The 22847-nt window shown below is 35.7% G+C and overlaps 1 protein-coding gene across 1 annotated transcript in view; it reads left to right on the top strand.

The window, feature by feature from the left end:
* The window catches only part of LOC136988054 (vascular endothelial growth factor receptor 1-like), a 143908-nt gene that overhangs the window by 103119 nt on the left and 17942 nt on the right, over positions 1-22847 (top strand). Inside the window, exons 16-18 of the mRNA XM_067285846.1 lie at positions 5-224; positions 4771-5032; positions 20322-20444. Coding sequence (XP_067141947.1) covers positions 5-224; positions 4771-5032; positions 20322-20444 — 605 coding nt within the window. The remainder of the gene's footprint in view (positions 1-4; positions 225-4770; positions 5033-20321; positions 20445-22847) is intronic.

Below are 22847 nucleotides of genomic sequence, written 5' to 3'. Positions count from 1 at the left end.
TCAGGAGAGCTCATGGTTATTGTTGAATATTGCTGTTATGGCAATCTCAGGCATTACCTTCTTCAAAAACAAAATAATTTTATTAATCAACTAGACCCTACAACAGATACAGTTGATCCCACAGTAAATAGTTTACCTGGTTCACCTGGAATTGAAAATATTGAAAAACTAGCTGCAGTATACGAAAGTGCTTTTTCATCAGGAATGATAAACTCAAATCAAAGGTAACTATAACAGTATAAGAATACTACACAAAAATCTTGATATTAAATACAGAGTTCGTCTTTACTTCAATGCCGTAATAAAATTCTCACCTCTGTAACCTGTTACCGGTGCATTACGTGTAAAAATACATTGGTTGACAAATGTTTTCGAACTATCACAAAGTTTTTCTTCGGGTCAAATAGGTTTGGAATGCTTCAAAATACAACGAAAAGCTTTAAAACAAAATCGAACGTAATTTCGGAGAAATCCGTTTGGCCGGGCACGCGCGATCGTGCGCCGACGGATATAATTACGGGTCGGCATCTACGAGGGCCGGCCAGGCTAGTGACGGATTAAGCTCCTCCTTCCGGTCGATGCGGGTGGTTTCTCGGCCGGCTTTGTAAACGGCTACGGCTTCTAGCCATTTAAGACAATCCCGGCGGGACGTGCCGACGACGATTTCGGCCTCGTCGAACTCCACCTCGACGTCCGGATCGGATGCATACGTGGCAAGGGCGGTAGCGTGCCATCTGTATCGAATGTCCGCTTGGTGTTCTCTTACACAAGTACTTAAGGAGCATTTGGTAGAACCAATATATAACAAGTCCTTGCCCCATCTGTTGTCCTTAAGTGGGATGGAGTATATATCAGGATGTTCCATTTTAAATCTTTGCATTCTATTCTGAAGCATTCCAAACCTATTTTACCCGAAGAACTTTGCGATAGTTCGAAAACGTTTGTCGCCCACTGTATTTTTACACGTAATGCACCAGTAATAGGCTACAGAAGTGAGAATCTCGACGTTTTCAAAAATGTTAAAAATAGGATAAATATTATATTATTTCAGTTAAAATTGCATTTATTGTTTCTTATAATTTATATAAATAAAACTTTGCAATTTCCAATTATTTACTGTTGTTCATTATTCTGTTTTTTTTTGTAACTTTCTTAAAATTGAATTGTAATACTTTTCACAGTGTTTGTTGGTTACATAAATCGTTAAAAGTCATGAAAAAGTAGTAAATTTTGCAAATTGGGCAAGAGTTTTTTACTATAAAAAATGATTTCAATTTTTGTAAAGGAATAATTGACATATTATCAATAGTAAAATTCTTATTTTGGGAAAACCAATTCTGTAATTGAATAATAAGAAAGGTTTCCACACTAGTCCAGGGAAAACCCGAGCTTACAATTCATATAAAGCTAATGTAACAAAGCTAGTAGACCTGAGTCTGCTGCTATATCTTGGAGGGTAAATACAATCAGAACAATAAATAAGGACTTTACAAAATACTCGAGATTCAAAACTAACATTTAATTATAGACAATCATTATAATTATATGTACAAAGGAATCATTTGGGGACTCAAGACGATAAAAAAAAAAACATCTTAAAAACTAAGAATATATATACTATACATAGGTTTCTATATACATTGAATATCGCGTGTGACATCGAAAATAAGATCTTAAGTCAGTTCCTTATTAATTCGTTAACACTTATTCCTCCTCACTTAGTAATATAAAACACTCTTGCCTCAGATGCAATTGGATTCTGCCGATCCTTCCTGATCCCTCACAGATAGTCCCTTTTCTTGTGGTCCGGGATTCTTCTATCGATTTGCCGTCGAACCCTCGTAAGCAGAATCTGACGAGAAAAAGACCATTGGCTACGAAAGTTCTTGTCCTTTTATACTACCTGTCATTAAGCATGACGTAAGACCCGTGGTCTAGACCACTGGCCAATCACGTTCACGACGGGTAACATCCGACCAAAACCCGATGTCGACACGCAAACGGAATTTTACAAAAATAAGTAAATAACAAAACAAAAACCCGACACGACATGTGTAATTATAAAAACGCGAAAAAAATAATAACAATAATAATAATATAATGCCTTGGCATTACACTAATATAAATATCTTTGTTTTTAAAATTAACTGAAGTCTGAGTGGTTTACAATTTTTCAACAAATTGAATCTTATTTAAAAATCAAACATTTGCACGTAATCATTTTAAATAACGCCATATTCAAAAGCACATCTATGAGTTTTAAATAAGGTTTGATTTGATAAAATATTTGTAAACCTTTTGAACTTTGGTTAATTTTAAAAATCAACAATATTTATATTTGTTTTATGTGAATGGTAAATTGAGGTTGTCTTGGACAAAAACATTTATTATTATTTAATTAAAGATTTGTCTTCCTTTGAAGTAAGAATTTTACTATTGTAATAATATGGTTTTGGGGATACGCGAGGTACGGGTATCCCTTGTATAATTGGGTAGATAAGTTCCGAAAAAGTGCCATATTGTGCAAATCCGTGCTTTACAAAACAAAGGACTAGTGCAAACATAAGGGTTAGGTTCCAAAAGTTCAAAGGTACGCTGTTCTTTTTCACAGTTCAGAGAAATATATTTATTAAAGCAATCAATAATTAACTAATAATCACAATTAAAAGTATACTGTAATATGCATTAACATTAATTTTAGTTAAACGAAGGCATTTTCTTTTTACGAAGTATTGTCGTTATCTTAGTTTCGACGTCGATCTCGACCAGACGTATCAGAAACGTCTTTGTTCTTTTTATTTTTATCATAAAATAATTTTTATGGATTACAAAATAAAATTATGTTATTAATTGAAAATTTGCATTTGGTATTTGAACACAAATTTCCAGAATTTGTATTTAAATACCAAGATACCGCCATATTTTGTTCTTAATTGTTACGAACATTACTTACCAATGGTTAAAAATAGTTTAATAACAATTACCTAAAAAAACGTTTAAATAAACTGTACTAAATATGAAGATTAATTTATAAAAACAAAACACAGCAACGGTCTTAAAGGTTAAAGTCTGAAAGCAATGACAACACCATCTGGTCAATAAGAAAGCTAGGTCAAGGAAGAAAAAATTGCAGTATCGGTTTTCATTAAAGTAAACTTGACAAAATGCACAAAACAAGTTGAAAATCCTTGTAGATATATGTCTGCTTGCAAGTAGCCATATAATTTATTTAGTTAAATTGTAATTTTAATCGTAAATAAAAGTGCTCTTGGGATTTATCATTGACTTTTTAGATAAACACTAGTCATCAGAAGTATTTCACCAGTGGTTATTTAGCTATTGAAAGGTAATAGTTATCCGCGTGTACTCTTTGGTATAAAAATGGGTGACTGAAATTTAGAGCAATGTATTAATATTAAATTTTGTGTGAAAATCAGCAAATGCATTACTGAAACTTTACAGTAGGACTCAAATAAAATGTTAGAGCATGCAATGGAAATCCTAGAGTTCACTGCACCCTAAAAAAGCATGCATGTCACGCTCACAGTTTAAGACCATTCTGGTGTTTTTCTTTTATCACAAGGGAATAGTCCACCGAGAATTTATTAAACGGGGACAGACGGTCGACCGACAACACTATTTAGTACTGCAGCGATTGAGATTCCGTTCGAAGAAAAAGACTCGAACCGTGGACCGACGAGTGGATCGTTCGTCACGACAATGCACAAAGTCACGATGCACTCGCCGCGAGACGTATTCTGGCCAGAAAAAGTCTCAATTAGATCGTCTTGCCTATTCACCCAATTTAGCTCCCTGTGATTTCTGGCTATTTCCAAAATTAAAAGCTGTGCCAAAAGGATGAAGGTTTTCTAATATAACTGATATCCAACAGAATGTGAGACAGCTGCTCAACAGTATTCTGGAAAATGAGTTCCAGGCCTGCATCTAGAAATGGGAACTCCATTTAAGTCGGTGTATAGATCAGTTGTGGCCGACAGTTTTTGCCCCCGGGCCGAATTGGAAAGAGAACTTTTTTCACGAGCCGGACGAAATATTAAAATTAAAAAATGTTAAATACAAAAACGATTCATTTAAGTAAATAAATGTTTGACAGAAATATAATACTAATATATTTAAAGCACACAAATTACTAAGTTAAATTGAATATCACCTGTACACCTTGAATTACTGTCTAACATACATTATTTTATGATATATATTAATATTTTAAATTTATCATTTTTTTTATTCTTCACTATCACACAGACGAGTACAAAAGTTGTAAATCTCTTCGATGGAATTTTTTAAAAAAATGAAGTATCGCCAATCCGTTCGACCAATTATTGGAAGTTAAGTAGCTAATATCGAAAGATTAATTGCGGGCCTTACGTTGGCCGTGCCCGGTACAGATGCACGAGGAGAGTACTTTGAAGATGACAGTAGCCACTAGGGTACAGTTTCACACGTATATTTTTTAAAGGTGTCTTTAGGGAATTAAATTGTCACACCTCGTATTCACTAAAGCAATCTTGTCACCGTAGTAAATATATAAAATGAAAATGATTAATTTGGGAAACCAAAATGTGTGTTCAGAGAAACAACTTTGTTCTTTCAAAGAATTGCATCAGCTCTCCAGAGGTCATTTAAGCATTTTGTTTTATGTATTTACTATATTCACTATTTTTAAAGAAAAAAAATGAAAATCATTTATATTTAATTACTGAATCATATAATGAAAAACTTAACGTGATTGTTTTTTTTAATATTCAGAAATCAGTCTATCCAATATGTACAAATTTTACATCGACAAAGAAGTTACCAAAACGAATCGGATTCTTCGGGAACGACGAAAACGATTACGACTAAAGTGTCGGAAAGTGGTTCCGGAGATACAAATCGAGTCGGAATTATCGTGAGTGGCTCGGAATGCAGAGATACTGCAGATATAATTAACCAGCCGGTAACAACTTGTGACTTATTGTGCTTTGCATTTCAAGCAGCTCGAGGAATGGAATATCTCTCATCCAAAAAGGTAATAGAATGAATTATTATTTCTTTTTTAATTTTTTCATTCAAGAATTATTGGTATTTGTTTATATATATAGTTTAAAATAAATTTAGAATATATAAATTTTCCTAATAATAATGTATATGAAGTGATTGTAGTTAAATTTTTGATAGTTTAACAGCATTAGAAACAGATTGATGAATGGTTGATGTGAAATTTGAGTTTATCTCTCTCTCTCTCTAGAATAAATGATCTTTTAAATGAATCGACGAGTTATCTGTTATCTTGAGTTTCTGCACCCAACTCTACTTACATTATCTTGTCATGGCCCTTTTGATAAAAAATCAAAATTTTTTTATCTTTGATACTTGATTGAGACTAAAATCCTGTTACCTCACAAATCTAATCAAGGATCATCTGATTTTGATCAAAAATGCTTCTTTTATTTAATAGAAGGTTGGCTTTCTCAAATTAGCAGAATTTATTTTGTGAGATATTTAGGTTTCAGGCTAACAAAGAACCAAACAAATGTTGATATCATATGTATAAGAAATTTACTTTTTGATCCCATCATGTAAGTTTTACAATAACCACAATAATGTTTATTGAGTGTTCATCTGCAATAACTTAAGCCAACTTAAAACCGACGTAAAGTACTATTTTTAGTATCTCGGGAAACCGACGCTAACTGCGGCCGGTAAAACTTCCCTTAACCTAACGGGTACTTTACGCGGATTCGACATTAGTTTGCCAGGCCTGGACTTTTACGCGTGCACCAAAAAAATTAGTAAGAATAACATCAAATAAGATACGAAGTCAATAAAAACAAATATACTTAATTAGTAGTTCTAATTCAAACTATGTACAAGATTCAACTAATCAAAACAAAATTTATTAACGAAAATCAACAAGTCAACCCGACAATAAAACTCGGCTACTTAGCTTAACTTAATCTTAATTCCCCTTTGAAAATTCGACAAATCAAAAACTTAAGACTATGAACAAAATCTCTTACGAAATAAACGTCTATCCGTCACCTCACTATACTAGGAACCTGTTTCCTCAATCCTTTCGCTATCGTCAAATCGAATTCCTCTTTAAACACCTTGAATCGCCTAATTCTCAATCTGGACTTTGCCTCGAATTTTTTGCTCATGAATCACCTCGTTCGTCTTCGGTTAGCGTGCTGGTTTTATGCTGTGAGGTGACGTCACAATTCAGCTAGGTTACTCCCCTTATTTACATACTTATTTTTCTGACATCAAATTTCTTTCTGGCAGCTTCAATTCTCCGACAAAATCTTATAAACCGTTTACAAAGCATTTAGCACAATCTTCTAGGATGTTTTATGACGGTTTAGTATTTCTTTTCTAGTGAGTGTGGGGATTCCCCCCTCCATTTTTTTCTGCAGACTGTTTGTCTTCGCTGGGCAGTGCAAGTGCGCGTGATTTTTCCTACGGCAGTCGTTTTTTCGCGAGTTGGTTTATTATCTTCTTTTTTGGTTACTAAGAGAGTGGTGGGGAACCTTTGTCCTAACTAAACATATGCCCCAAACAAAATATAATAAAACGAAAAATAATAATAAAATAAAAATAACGCTCGGACTCAGTTCCTTACACCAATTATAAGTAATGGAACAGAAGTATGAGGAAGGGAGGAAAGAGTAGGAAAGTTCAGTGAAAGAGATGAGATGTTCCTCAACCCAAAATGGTGGAAGGATCAGAACAATACAGGGTCTTCTGCTCAAATCAAAGTTGGAATGGCATAGTGTCAGGCAATTGATGTCTCATCAGTGAATCCTCAAACTTATGTTTTCTTTTTCCTTATTGTTCAATGAATCTTTTAACTACTAAGTTCTATTATCATCTCTTCATTTCCAATCTGGTAATCTCCTCAACATACATTTAAAAATGTTCTTATTCAACCATTTTATTTATGCACACACTCTCTCTGTCCTTTGTTTCTGATAAACAGAATATATATACTGTTTATATTGCCACCTCCACTCTTGCTGTGTTTGAAGAAACACAGCAGCAATAAGCCAGCAAGATAAAAGAGAGAGAAACAAAAACATATGAAAGCAAAGTGATCAGTTTAATTCTATGAAGTAAAATAATAATTAAAATATGTAAAAATAAACATAGCAAGTAATGAAGTAACTGGTCACAATTTAATTAAAATTGAAGGCAAAGTCTGTCAAAATAGTTGCTTTTTATTCACTTTCATCTTTTGGAATGCATCATATGATAAGACCAACAACTGCCGAATTATCGGGCAAAATATCAAATTTAGCTTTTTTAAAAACACTTAATAAAGCATCCAACACCTTCTATTGCTGAGAATTCTGTATTTAATTAAACACTAACATTTTTAGCCTAATGGAATAGGCCATCTTCAGGTGTACCGGTGTTCAAACATATTTTAAAATTGTAATGAATTAAAATTGTTCGAACGTTATACATCAAATTTAAAATGAAAATAATAAATAACAAAACATGCTAAATACACTGAAGCAACAATGATATAAATAATAAAATAAATAACATAAAAAAATATAAAATAAAAATAAACAAAAGTAAAATAAATACATAAAAAAAGGCATCAAAATATAAGGGCAAGTATGGACTAAGAATTATATTTTAATTTTTCTTTTATGTAGAATTTCCATGCAGAAGCCAATCCATCCGCATCCCTCGAATTAATACAACCGTCCTTTAATTTACTTTTGTAGATTTCAATTTTTTCTTTGTGTAAAGCTAATGATGGGGAACGCACGGTCTCGAGTATAGTAGCTTCACTCCATTTAACTACAGAGTTCTCCACTTGTGCCATACTTGACAAAACTGTGTTGCAGTGCCCTTTATTAATGTCATACTTGTGTTCCTTAAGTTGAACAGCTAAGCTTCTTCTTGTGACTCCAATATAGTCCTTCTTAATTCCTAATTGCTGATTTTCAAAGGGAATTCTACATATACTCGCTTTTTCCTCTTTCCTATGCATGTCTTTGTCATTTCTGAAAATACTATACAAACTAGGAGCTCTTTGTAAACTATTTTAGAGTGCTTTTTGTCCAATACTTGTTTTGTGATGTCTTTGATGTTTTTATTATACGCGAACTTGCTGATTTTAAACTGATTTGTTTGGGTTTTTCATCTTTTACTTCCTTCATATCTTTTAATCAGGTCTTCTATTGTACATTTTTTATATCCCAAGTTTGAAGCTATTTGTTTGATTCTATTAATCTCCTTAATCTCGTCTAGTACATTAGAGCAATATGAATATGCCCTTCTAACGAGTGCACGAAAAGCGGACGGTTTGTATCCGTGCGGGTCGTTCAAGTTAGCCGCAACGTAAAGTGGACCGCGTGTCGGTTTTATGGAAATACCCGTCGTTATACAATCTCCTTGTAATTGGACGTCTATGTCGAGAAAATGTATTCGTTTACGACTTTTTTGCTCTAGTTTAAGCTTTAATTCGCCTTTGTTTGTTGCTTTGTTGAAATGTAGAAAATAATAATACTGATAAAAATCTTGTGGGTACCATATCCAAGCATCACGCTTGTCTTTACCAAAGAAAAACTCCTAAGAAAAATTTTGACTGTTGACTGTTGAAAAATTGTCAAACTTTTACCTGCCATAATTTTTTTTTACAAATAAGATGTTTTTGTTTGGATATCAATTGTTTATGCGTATTGTGTTTATGTTTTTGTGTATTATTACAACAAGACATTCGAAGATAACGTACAATTTGATCGGCGCTCGGTGACCAAATGTTGTTTAGTAAAACTGTTATAAAAAATTTTAATTCACAAATATGAGCTTTTGTTATTCTGGATAACATTTTGAATAAAATTAATTCATTTAGATGTAATTTTATCCTTACAAGCATAAAATTAAACCATAAAACAAATAGGTCTATAGGAAATCCCTGTGAACTCTGACCTATCGACCCAGAAGTTCGGCCAGCACCTCAGCGATAACGAGAAAGGCTTAAGTTTAAAATTTGAGCTTTCTAGACCCAGTAGTTTTTCTCTATGAGAGTCTGCAGTGCAAGATGAAGAAAAGAAAACAGTTTTTTTGGTGATTTTTGCACTTTTCAATTTCTTATATTTCAGGAACTACTTTGTAGAAAATCTTGAAATTTTGAATGCTATCTAAGAAAACATTCGGGGTGGAGAAATCGACCCCCGAAAATCGGTAACTCGGATTCCTGTATGTATAGTTGGTCGGTGACTTTATTTGACGGAGGGTTGCCGCCACGATTCTCGATAGTAAATTAATTGCTTTATTTTTAAATTTATTTTAATTTTTTTGTTTTAGTTTTCGTAATATTTTTTCCTGCTACAGTTTTCCTTGCTTTGGTAATTTTTTGAAAGCTTCCAAAAGAACAAATTGTTTAGGGTCGATGTCGGTAAATAGGAGAAAATACGAGACAGTTTTGAAATTTGACTTAATCTACGTCCGATCTGCCCTGTTCTAATACAAAATAAAGTTTATTTAGTGCTTTTTAACATAGTCATTTTCATTCAGAAAAGTTATACGATTTTGTCGAGTCTTTTTAATTTTTAAGAAACACTACAAAAATAGGTGCAAAAACTTTTCTATGTAGTATATAAACACAGCTTTCAGCTGCTAGTTGCTTTTATTGCATATATCATCTTTTGTCTGAGTTTTGTACATTTCAAAATGAGATAAAAAATGAGACTGGTGAATAAAATCTGACATGTCATTAATTTACATCAAACGTTTTACTTCAGTTGTGCTATATCATAGTAAAAATATTTCTTTGTTCTTATAGGTGTGAGTTTTGAATGAAATAATAAAGATGCCAAACAATTATCAGAGAAAAATTGAAGAGTAGGGTCAATGTGGGTAAATATGAGACACTTTTCAAAACTGACGAATATTTAATCTTATCTACTTCTAAATATCATGGAGTAATGTTTTATACAAAAATGTCTTGCGTTTAACCTGTTGTACAGTACCTCATTATTAATCTCCCTGTTGGCACAGGCTAATGGGTGTCTCATTTTTCACCTCCCAGTGTTTTATCTTTTGAAGATAATGTATCAGATACAGAAAAAATTTTTGCTCAACATTTCTCATGCATACAGAAAAAATGAATACTCCATTAGATTTTAACCATCTGTATACCTTGTCGTGTATTTCTTTGTAAAATACCCGATCCTAACAAATGCTGTTGCAAAAGGTTTGAAAAGTTTCTCATGTTTACCCACATTGACCCTAGTTCATTTACATTAAATCAAACTTTAATGGAAATTATATGTATTCCCTTGGAGATGGACATGATGGGGAAGGAGAGAGGTAACTATAATGACAAAAAAAAAGGCTACCAGACTGCAAGTCCATTTCTTTTTCTTAATTTTTACTATTAAGTATTTTTGCCTGTTTTAACTATAAATTTTAATTCAGAATTTGCAAATTATGAATTTTTTTTAAAGCCAAAGGCAGTTTATTAAAAAGACATCAGTTATTCTTTTGGTAAAGTTTAAATTGTTGACATTTCAGTTAATGCCGTTTCATTGTAAAGGTTTGTTTCAATAACATGTAGGCTTTAACTTCTTACTTGCAAAATTAACAAGTATATATAACTGCTTCATTAATTTTGAATGAAAAGAGTAAGAATATACAGGGTAGGCCATAATAGCAAAAATTAAATAACATTTTTGCTATTATTGTATTATATTTTATTTTTTCAGATTTTTAAAATACAGAATTCGGACATAAATTATGGGTAAATTTATGGCAGAACAACATGCAGCTGTTAAAGCAAATTTTTGGAGAAACAATAACTTGTATAGTGTTATAAAATGACTTTTGGCCCATCCTATATGTTAACAAAGATGATTAGATAAACTACACCACACCCTTGATGTTTGTGGACATTAGTGTTCAAGAATTCAATCATTTATAATCAGAAGTTTATGCACCAAAATTTCAACCTTTGTGAAAGGTTTCAACCTTTTGGGAAATGGAAGATTACGAAATATTGTTAACTGGAGTTGGCGCCTACTCAAACTGGATGTTTGAGTAGGTGCAATGCTAAAAGATCACTGCACTCGTTCATTTACATAGTGTTTGTCATAAGTTATGCGACTGTTTTTTTTTATTTTTTTCTTTTGGCTTAAATAAAACGATAACACATTGGCTGATTTTGCTGGTGATAATGATGTCTAGGTTAAATACGACAAGGCCCAATTACTATAACGTTGTGATAACCCTGCCAACCTGAAATATCTCGAACAACTAGAAATATTTAAAGCATATAAGAGGGGGACGACAATTAATTTGAAAGAAATGGACTCATTAGCAGCCAGTTGTAGGGCCTGCTTTGATATGCAGTAGATTTTGTTCGGGTTTCATTTTTATATTTCATATAAATTTAGTATTTTAAAAAACTGGAAGTCAGTTTGAAGTCTTATTTAACCTTGTTAAATGCAACATTGAGCATGCATGTATTTTCATGATGTGGAACTTTTTAAAAATGTTTGGAATTTGTGTTCTTTAGACAAATGTTCCATTACTTTGAAACCCGAGGATGACCGTTGAAAACGGATGAAAACATTCGTTTAACAATTAGTTAAATCAAATTTTTGCTGGTTTGATGGTAATTGCATATTTTGTTTTAAATAAAATGACTTTACAGCACTATAAAGCAATTGCACAGTATTTTTAATTAATAGAACCATTCATTTTTCTGAAAATTTTTAAAAACAGCAGTAATACATAATCTTGGAATGAATTACAAATTTAACCAGTTTGGTAATTGTTTTTCCACAGAGTAAATTGCTGGAGTAACAAATTAAACTTATGCCATGCATATTATAGACCATTTCAGTTTATTTTTCTTTAAATAAACAAAGCTTACTGGAATTATTTATCCGATAAATGACAACCTTTTTTTTTTACATTCCAGCAATATTCTATTTTGTAAAAACGTTTTCAACTGCCTTCAGCAGCCATCTTCAGTTAACCAGTACAAAAGAACTTAGAATTCTAAAAATACGCGCGTGGAGTTCTAAACGTATGAAAATTAAATGAAATTCGAATGCGCTCATGCAGATCGTCAGTAATGCACATGCACGGTAAAAAAAAAACGGCGTTTCTTAAGATATTCTGTCGGTAACGCGCTTACACGCTAAAAACGGCGTTTTTTGATGTTCCGGCTATTTAACACATTCTATCATAACCAAAAATGATTAGCAAAGATTTCCAAGCTATCGCCAACGTGTCCGCATCTCTATGGTTAATGCAGTTTGTGGTTAAATGGGCTCTGTATATTTCCATATTCTCAATGTGTTTAACAGCCTGTCTTGATCTTGCAGTTCTCATGATTGAGGCTTTGTCCCAAAATACCGTTATTCCTTGCTCTTTCGCAAATGCTGCCAGTACCGCAGTGTCAACATTCTTGCTCACTGATTGCTTGTGCTCATATATTCTCTGCTTTAGGCTCCTCGTCGTAGCGCCGACATACACCAGATCAGTGTTAAAACGATTATCTCTAATTGGGATGGAATATACCCCTGTTCTGTCGATGTGCTTTTCTTTTCTCTTATCATTCTTCAAGATGCTATACACCGTCGGGTTATGCCTGTATATTACTTGCAAGTTCCTATGCTTCGATACCTTCTTAACCACCTTACTTAGAAACGGTATAAAATCCAGAACTACGTTTTTTCTTTGCACAGTTTGGGGTTGTTGTTGGTCCTGTTTACATTTATGGCTTCTCATAATCAGGTCGTCGATTATTTTCCTCTGGTACCCATGTTACAGTGCTACGTTTCTTATGTATTCTAACTCATTGTGTCACAGACATCCGTGCAATGCATCTGCGCACGTTTTATCAAGGATAGAAACGCTGCCAATTTAAAGTGGGAGGATCTATGGAATTGCTTGGTATAAAAAACGGCTGGTAAACAGGTTTTCGATATATGCTTGTCTTGATTTCCCCTTCTTTACATGTTATCGTTAAATCCAGGAAGTTAACGTTAACTCCACTTTCTTAATCCAATTGCAAGGTCAATCCATAGGGGTTGTTGTTGATTCCGTTCATAAAGTGGCGCATTGCATGGATGTCTGTGACACTTACAATGAGTTAGAATACATAAGAAATGTAGCGCTGCAACATGGGTACCAGAGGAAAATAATCGACGACCTGATTATGAGAAGTCATAAATGTAAACAGGACCAACAACAACCCCAAACTGTGCAAAGAAAAAACGTAGTTCTGGATTTTATACCGTTTCTAAGTAAGGTGGTTAAGAAGGTATCGAAGCATAGGAACTTGCGAGTAATATACAGGCGTAACCCGACGGTGTATAGCATCTTGAGGAATGATAAGAGAAAAGAAAAGCACATCGACAGAACGGGGGTATATTCCATCCCAATTAGAGATAATCGTTTTAACACTGATCTGGTGTATGTCGGCATTACGACGAGGAGCCTAAAGCAGAGAATATATGAGCACAAGCAATCAGTGAGCAAGAATGTCGACACTACGGTACTGGCAGCATTTGCGAAAGAGCAAGGAATAACGGTATTTTGGGACAAAGCCTCGATCGTGAGAACCGCAAGATCAAGACAGGCTGTTAAACACATTGAGAAAATGGAAATATACAGAGCCCATTTAACCACAAACTGCATTAACCATAGAGATGCAGACACGTTGGCGATAGCTTGGAAATCTTTCTATCATAACCAAAAATGACTAGCAATGTGTTAAATAGCCGGAAACATCAAAAAATGCCATTTTTTAGCATGTAAGCGCGTTACCGACGGAACATCTTAACAAACGCCGTTTTTTTTACCGTGTACGCGCATTGTAAGGAACTGAGTCCGAACGTTATTTTTATTTTATTATTATTTCCGTTTTATTATCTTTTGTTTGGGGTTTATGTTTATTTAGGTCGAAGGTTCCCCACCACTCTCTTGTTAGTAATGAAAAGTGAAGATAAAACAACTCACAGAGAAATAAGCGCCATAGGAAACATCTTGCGCACTTGCGCTGCCCAGCGGAAATAACAGTCCGCAGAAAAAAAAATGGAGGGGGGAGTCCCCACAATCACTAGTAGAGAAATACTTGATAAACCATCTTAAACATCCCAGAAAATTATGATAAATATTTTGTAAACGGTTTATAAGCTTTGTCGGAAACTTAAAGCTGCCAGAACAGAAAGTTAATGTTAGCAACTAAGTATGTAAATAAGAGGAGTAACCCAGCTCAAGTGTGACGTCACCTCACAGTATAAAACCCATACGTTAACCGAAGAAGGAGAGGTGATTTCCAAACAGAGGTGAATTCCAAATCGAGGCGACTGTGAGAGCGAGGTAGATCGAAAGCGAAGTATTTTCTGATAGAAGTCCAGATTGATAATTGGACGATCCAAGGTGTTAAAGAGGAGTTCGATTGACGATTTGACGATATCGAAAGGATTGAGGAAATAGTTTCTTCGTATAGTGAGGTGACGGATAGACGTTTAATTAGTAAGAGATTTTGTTCATAGTTTCTAAGTATTTGATTTGTCGAATTTCAAAGGGGAATTACTATTAAGTTAAGCTAAGTAGCTAAGTTTATTGTCGGGTTGACTTGTTGATTTTCGTTAATAAATTTTGTTTGGAATTATTGACATTTGTACGTAGTACGTTCTAGTTATTAATTAAATATATTTGAACTTTTGATCTGACTTGATATTTGTCGTTATTATTACTAATTTTTCGGTGCACGCTTAAAAGCCCAAGCCTGGCAAACTAATCTCGAATCCGTGTAAAGTACCCGTTAGGTTAACGGAAGTTTCACCGACCGTAATTATAGTCGGTTTCCCAAGCTACTAAAAAAATAGTACTTTACAGCATTACCGACGATCTGCATGAGCGCATTCGAATTTCATTTAATTTTCATACGTTTAGAACTCCACGTGCGTATTTTTAGAATTCCAAGTTCTTTTGTACTGGTTAACTGAAGATGGCTGCTGAAGGCAGTTGAAAACGTTTTTACGAAATAGAATATTGCTGGAACGTAAAAAAAGGTTGTTATTTTTCTTTAGGTGCAGCATATAAATCAGAGGGGTCAATTCTGGAATAGAGGTGTTTGAGTGTTTGAAATTAACTTAACTAAGTAATTTATACTATCTAACAACGGGGAGCAATACACCAGCTGGAGTATTACTGATTACTGGTCACATCAAACTGTAATGTTGCCTTGAAATCTGGACAATGCTAGGTAATTTCCAATAGGCAGATTGCACCATCCATACATGAGCAGCAATGTAAGAAATATGCAACTTGCTTCTTTAGCCTGCCTTGTCTACAAGACAGGCTTAAGAAGCAAGTTGACTATGAATCGCAATCGTCGACATTGACACAATGACTGGATGAAATCAAGAACTAGCTGAAATGCTGAAGGTCCGTCGCATTTATATCACCTGCATCTGAGAAACAACATGGAGGGGAGTGAAGCTGAGATTGATGAAGGATGCAAGCTTTACTACAATGGTGAAAACAGTATTCAGAATGGCATTGGGATCATGATCAGTGAAAAATATCGGGATAACATAGTGAAGGTGCACCGAATGTCAGATCATCTCGTGGCCATCAAAGTTGAGTCTAGTACAACCACTCTCCAAGTGCCTATATGGTATGCCCCAGACAGGATACACTGTGGTTGAAAAGGACAAATTCTAGTAGAGATTGGATGCTTACCTATGAACCGTCAGCCCTGAAGAACATCTGATATTGGAAGATGACCTCAATGGTCATGTTGGATTACAACCAGTACTACAGAGGAAATGAGTACTGCATTTGTAATGATGATGGAAACTGCAAGTTCATGTGCTTTGGCACAGTCCAAGGACTGTGCCAAAGCACATGAACTTGCAGTAACCAATACCTTTTTAAAGAATAAACCAACCCACTTCATCACCTATGCTAACAATGGTCATACTACCCAAATTGACTACTTGCTCATCAGAAGATGAGAACTGAAGTTGATGCAAGATGTAAAAGTGATTCATTCAGAAACAATTGGCTCTCAACATTGGCCTCTCATCATGGACTTCAAACTGGACATCTGGGGCCCAAGGTGGCCCCAATTCACTGGAGCAGAATGAATAAAATGGTGTCACTTACTAGATTGCAAAGCTCAGCTCATAGATGCCCTTATTCCTATACATGTAGATATGGATCGAACAGTATCAGCCATTTGTGATGATTTGGTTTGGCAGGTCCATGCTATAGCATCTACCATCTTTGGGAAGACTAAGCTGAGGAAATGAGCCATTGACAAGCAAATTTGGTGGTGGAATGAGGAAGTACAAATGGCTTTGAAGGTGAAAAAATAGCACTGAACCAGTGATTCTAGACAAAGGTAGATGATGATCTTAAATGCTACAAGGTTCTATCAGCAGCCAAGTGTACTGTGGCAGTAACTAAAGCTGCATACTATGACCATATGTACAATGAATTTGACATGCTTGCAGGGGAAAGAAAATTTACCATTTGGCCAATGCACATCATCAAACCACCTAGGTCATTAGCCAGGTCAAGCATGTGGAAGATGAACATCACCAACTCCTGTGAGATTCACATGCTATACTTTGTCTTTTGACATAATGGATGAAAAATGGGAAGGCAACTGGCCTTCCCATTTTTCATCCTGGTGGAAGTGTGGTAAGCCCTTGGCCATCAGGGTATTGCAATCCTCACTGGTCTTTTTTTAACTGGATCCAAAATGAAGGGGTTGCGCCACCTGCTTAGACAACCAGTACCACAGTGCTGATCTGGAAGAGTAAGGGTGATGTAACTGAATGCATGAACTACTGACCAATTTGACTCCCATCATGCCATGAAAGAATTATTAAAGCCAGGTCATGCAGCATTGTCACCATCTCCCTGATTGAATGTGGTTTTGTTAAAGGGACTGGAACAGCAGTTGCAATATATATTGCCTGGCTACTTTTGGAGAAACACCATGAGAAGGTCAGGTCTATTCACATGGTGTTCCTTGATCTGAAAAGGCCTTTGACCTCATCCCATAGGAACTCATCTGGCATACTTTATGATCCTACAGCACCCCAGAGGCATACATTCAGTAGATCAAACTGCTTTATCACAATGTCACCAGTATGATCCACTGTGCATTGGGAACATCACCTCCGTTTGCCATCAAGTTTGGAGTACATCAAGGCTCAGCACTTTCACCACTTTTGTTCATCCAGTGTATGGATACTATAACAGCTGATCTCCAGGCACCTCATTTTTGGACACTACTCAGTGCTGATGATTCTTTCCTGGTAAATGGACGGCATCATGAACTCCAAGAACAAACAGAAATGGAACAATTGGCTTTGTTAGTTTGGGCTCTGACTGAACATCAAGAAGACATATAATACATGGAATGCAAGCCCCAGACCATTGAAACCATCAGTATCTGTGGAGAAAACCTAAAGAATACGGAGTGCTTTAGATGCTTTAGATACTTCAGTTCCGTCATTTGCAGTCAGCATCCCAGATGCCCAGGCCCAGATCAATGCTTCCTGGATAAAATGGTGCCGTGTTTTATTATCTGATCTCAAGTCAAAAGTATATAGAACAGTGGTATGCTTAGTCACCCTCTACGGATCAGAGTGCTGGCCAGTGACAACAAGACACGAGCAAATCTTACATGTAATGAAAATGTGGATGCTCTGATGATGCCTTGGCTAACATGTTTTGACCACGCCTCAAATGAGGACATCCATCTATGACTTGGGTTGTGCCAATTGTGGCAAAAATGCATGAAGGACGACTCAGATGGTGGGGACATGCACATGGCCAGGATTCTTTGGTAGCAAGAACAGTCATGGAGGTGACGACCACATGGCAGGCCTAAGAAGCATTGGATGGATCGATTAAAGAAAGACGTACAACACATGAATGCAACCCCCTGAGGATGATTTGGATCAAACCAGATGGAGACAGATGTGCCAAACAGAGGGCCCTGCTACAGAGTGGGAACAATGCTAGGAAATAGTAGTAGTAGCAGCATGTAAATAGGTGGTCTAACCAAACAGAATTATCAGCACTCTTTTTGTTATCCACTTATGTTATTTTTCCTTTTGTATAGTATGTAAATCAATGGCATAAATGCATAATAACATGTATCTTGATATCTGATTCAAATAGATTTTCTTTGGTGTTTAGCATGTAAAGAAATAGAATAACCAAACAATCCTAATAATGGAAATTTTAGCGAAATGGTTAACAAAACAATAAAAATTTCTGTGGATCCAGTGTGTAAATTAACGGTGTAACAAAATAGACAATAACAATTGTCTATTTTGTTATCCATGTTGCTAATTTTCTCTGTTTTCATAAAGGCACATTTACTTTTTTTGTTTTTTTTCACTAGCCTAGAAAAACATATTTGAGTGTTTATTTTATTACTCATTTTGTTGAATTTTCTCTACTTTGTAATGACACATCCATATGTTTTTGTTGTAGTTTCAAAACATGCCATCCAAAAGCCCCAAATCCTTTTTTTTCTTTTAACCCTTAGCCTGCCGTTTGCCACGCCCCCTTATTTTGTAAAACGGCCAAGGTCAAAATAGGTGAATCGGGCAATATTATTTTAAAAATTCACTAAAAATTAAATTATTATTTTATTCATATGAAAAAAATCACATATATTTATCAATATAGTTAGTTTTAAATACGACATATTTCGATAAAGTTTGTTTGAAAAATTTATGAGAAAAAAAAAAATATATATATGATAACTGACATTCATACTTGAAAATTTGTTACTATTTGTCAAAATTAACATTGTCTGGTTACTTCATTCTTATTGTCACTGAGCCAATACGACGTACAATATTGTTCTGTACAATTTGATATAACATTTATGCATGTACGTTTATTCGTTGTGAAATAATCGCACATTATATCAAACATTTGTTTGAAATCTGAACTTTATTCTGCTTTCAACTAATATAATGAACTAATATACTTTATTCATTTTATATCAAACAAGATTATTTATTTTCGTAATAAACATATGATTACCAGTAGCAATAGATGTAACATTCGCTGATATTTTAGATTTAAAAAATAATTAAAAAAATATATAAAATATCGGAACTGAAGGTCATAACTTGAATATTTATGATGCATTAACATATTATAGGTGAATAAACTTATTATAGCATTAATGAACTTATTATAGTAATATTATTGCATGAATATGCTAAAAATGAAATAAAAAATTATCAGAAAATGAAAAATTAAGGAAAAAACATCGATAATTAAAACTTTTTACGTCGACAAAACACCACCTGGACAAAAATATGTGAAACAGACGATAAACAAGAGGATACCGTCAAGTGCTGACATCTGTTGTCGATAAATTTTATAAAAATTGATTTTTAACAAGGTAACGATGAATCGGTACCCTGGCCGTTTTGCAAAACAATTAGGGTAACGATAGATCGGTACCCTGGCTGGGAAAGGGTTAATTTCTAAAAGAAAACTCTTTCCCCAGGAGTCAATACAGTTTACAACCTATGCTTCTGTACTTCCTAACATTAGCATTTTATGCATGCCAGTTGCATTCAGATCCTGTTGTGTTGCAAATGGGTAACAAAACCAAAAAGCACAATTATTTTTCACAAATGACAATTGTTTAATTGAATAAATCAGCATTAATAAACTTAATCAGAATAATAATTTACTTATTCTTATTATTGTTATTATTTATTATAATACACTACAGATAAATAAATTTAAGCAATAATTTATCTTTAAGCTATTATCTTTTTTGAATATTTTTTACACAAATTATTTAGAATAGAAGATTGAACATATAATGTTTTTTATTTGCAGTGCTGTAACTGAGTAAATGCAAGAAGTCACAGGCATATGGTCCAGGACAAATGGACTTTATGATGGGATATTAAAAAATGATCAATATTTCATTTTCATTTCCAAATTTTAAATTTTTCTGCCATGGGAATTGATTTCCTCACATTATTGGTCAAAGGGTTAAAAATGAACATTTTCATTTCTATAGTATTTCTTTTTCATTTCCAAAACACGGGGGGGGGGGCAAAAATAAAATTTTGCACAAGGCACATGGAACTATTTACAGCACTGGTTATACATAATTAAATCTCAATATTTAGATTGTCTTTCTTGCTGTTTTAGTAAATAATTAAGATTTATGTATTTAGCTATATATTTTTTGATATTGATATCTTTTTATGTACTATAAGTTATATTTTAATCTTTTCAATTCTTTGATAAATGAGTGGTTGTTTTTCTAGTTAATTCATCGAGATCTAGCTGCTCGAAATGTGCTTCTGGCAGAAGACAATGTCGTTAAAATTTGTGACTTTGGTCTAGCTAAAGACTGTTATAAATATTCGAATTATGTCAAGAAAGGAGGTGTAAGTTCACAAAACATTATTAATTTTTTTTGTGGTAAATAGTAAAACTGTTTTTTGGGGTCTCCAGAATGAATTAATCAAATTCCCATAAAAATCTATGGTAAATTGATAATTGGTTAACAAACAATTCGAGTAGTGAACACGGTCTTAATCGTTAACCAATCACCCACTGTAGATGCCAACACACAAATTTTCCTTTTTCCCCCCCCACTTCTTTGAGTTTAAGGAGTCATAAAATGTAGGGATTTGCAAAAAACCCAAAAGGTCAGGTTTGACAAGATTCAAATACTTTTCCTTGTTATGTATATGTTAGACTTGAGGGGACCGTTATGGGTACCTCTCTATAGTCGAAGTTGGCCAGATCGGTCAATCTGATCGCATCCACGAACAGGGTCGTCGTGACGTTGAGCGGTGTATTCTCGGATTGAAGAAAGAGGCTAAATGCCGTTATTACGTGTTTATTTACAACTAAATATAACTATATATACAGAAAGTATAACAACGTCGGTCGTGGAGACACAGGTCGGAGCACACGAGGTGGACGTCCGAACCGAAGCACGTCGAGCCCAAAAAGTGGTTAGCCTCGACTCTGACGTCACGTTGGTCGGGGACGGTGGTCAGTCGCAGTGTTGCCGACCGCCGCAGTACCCCCTTCCTAGTGTAACGATCGTGTGGCTAACGAAAACGTGCCGGAAATCGGACGCGTCTTCCGGAGCGCGTCGTAGTTTTGGTTTCGGCTTCTTGCTTCGAATGTGTGGTGCTCGATGATTTAGGGTCTTGTACTTCTGTTGAACTGGGAACTTGTTCTGTGTCGGTCTCTTGCTTGTCGTCTGTTGGTGGTCTCTCGCTTGGTGAAAGATGTTCTGCCAGACAGTAAGCTGGCTTAAGTCTGTCTATAGAGATAACTGTCTCTTTTTGCCGTACGCGGACTTTGAAGAATTTGTCTGCACGCTGCAGTACGGGAAATGGTCCGTCGTACGGCGGCTGCAGAGGTGGCCGTACGGCGTCGTGCCGCACGAAAACGTGTGTGCAGCGCTGTAGGTCCTGAGGGACGAATATCTTCTTGGCTCCGTGACATCTCGTTGGGGTTGGTGTCAGTTGGTGCATTTGCTCCTTGAGCTGTTGAACGAAAACTGCTGCATTTGAGTCTGATGGTGTAGGGGCGAGAAACTCGCCGGGTAGTCGTAAGGTCGTCCCGTAGACGAGTTCGGCGGTTGTTGCCTTGATGTCTTCTTTAAAGGCGGCTCGCATCCCTAGCAGCACTGACGGTAAGACCTCTGTCCAGCGGTCGGTCAAGCAAGCCTTGAGAGCCGATTTAAGTCTGCGGTGGCTGTTCTCCACCAGGCCGTTTGCCATTGGGTGAAAGGCAGTCGTGTGTATATGGCTGCTACCCAATAATTTAGTCAGAGCTCGGAACAAGTGCGATTCGAATTGCCTACCCTGGTCGGTAGTGACCGTCTTCGGTACACCGTAACGCGCGACCCACTGACCGTAGAAAAACTTTGCCACTGTCTCTGCCGTACAATCGGCGATCGGGAAAGCCTCCACCCAACGGGTGAACCTGTCGATGAGCGTGAGACAATATATGTTACCTTGCGACGGCGGAAGGGGACCTACAATATCCATATGCACATGTTCGAAACGTGCGTTAGGGACCTGAAGATTTTGGACAGGGCTCCACGTGTGCCTATGAATTTTCGCTCGTTGACATGGAATACAGGTTTTGGCCCACATACGTGAGTCCTTTCTAATGGAAGGCCAAACAAAACGACTAGTTATTAATTTGGCGGTAGCTCTTATTCCGGGATGAGCCAGATTGTGTACGGCGTCGAAGACTTGCCTGCGGAAATTAACCGGGATATATGGGCGAATTTTGTTCGTAGATATATCACAGAATAATTCGGGACCTGCATTCGTGAAGGGCATTTTCTTCAGCTGCAAGGCTGTACTCGAAGACAGTAACTGTTGTAATTCGGGGTCGCTGATCTGGGCTTGCGCGATGTTCGCGTAGTCTATTGCGTTTGGCACTTCGATAGTTTCGATCCGCGACAATACGTCCGCTGGTGTGTTGTCGCTGCCTTTAATGTAGCGGATGTCCGTGCTGAATTGACCTATAAGGTCAAGATGCCTTAATTGCCTAGGGGTGCATTTCTCTGGCTTCTGACTAAAAGCGTACGTCAGTGGGCGATGGTCTGTGAAAACCGTAAACTCCCTGCCTTCGAGCATGTGCTTGAAGTGCCTTATTGATGCGTATATGGCATAAAGCTCTCTATCGAAAACCGACCATTTTCGTTGTGACTCTGTTAATTTGGCAGAGAAGAAAGCTAGTGGCTGCATCTTCGGTGTGCCGTTGGAGGAGTCAACTTGATTTAGTGAGCCGCCGATAGCTATGTCGCTTGCGTC

The sequence above is a fragment of the Centruroides vittatus genome, unplaced genomic scaffold, assembly GCF_030686945.1.
Source record: "Centruroides vittatus isolate TY-2023 unplaced genomic scaffold, ASM3068694v2 scaffold_3046, whole genome shotgun sequence".
NCBI lineage: Eukaryota > Metazoa > Arthropoda > Arachnida > Scorpiones > Buthidae > Centruroides > Centruroides vittatus.
This window is presented reverse-complemented; position numbering and strand designations above follow the sequence as displayed.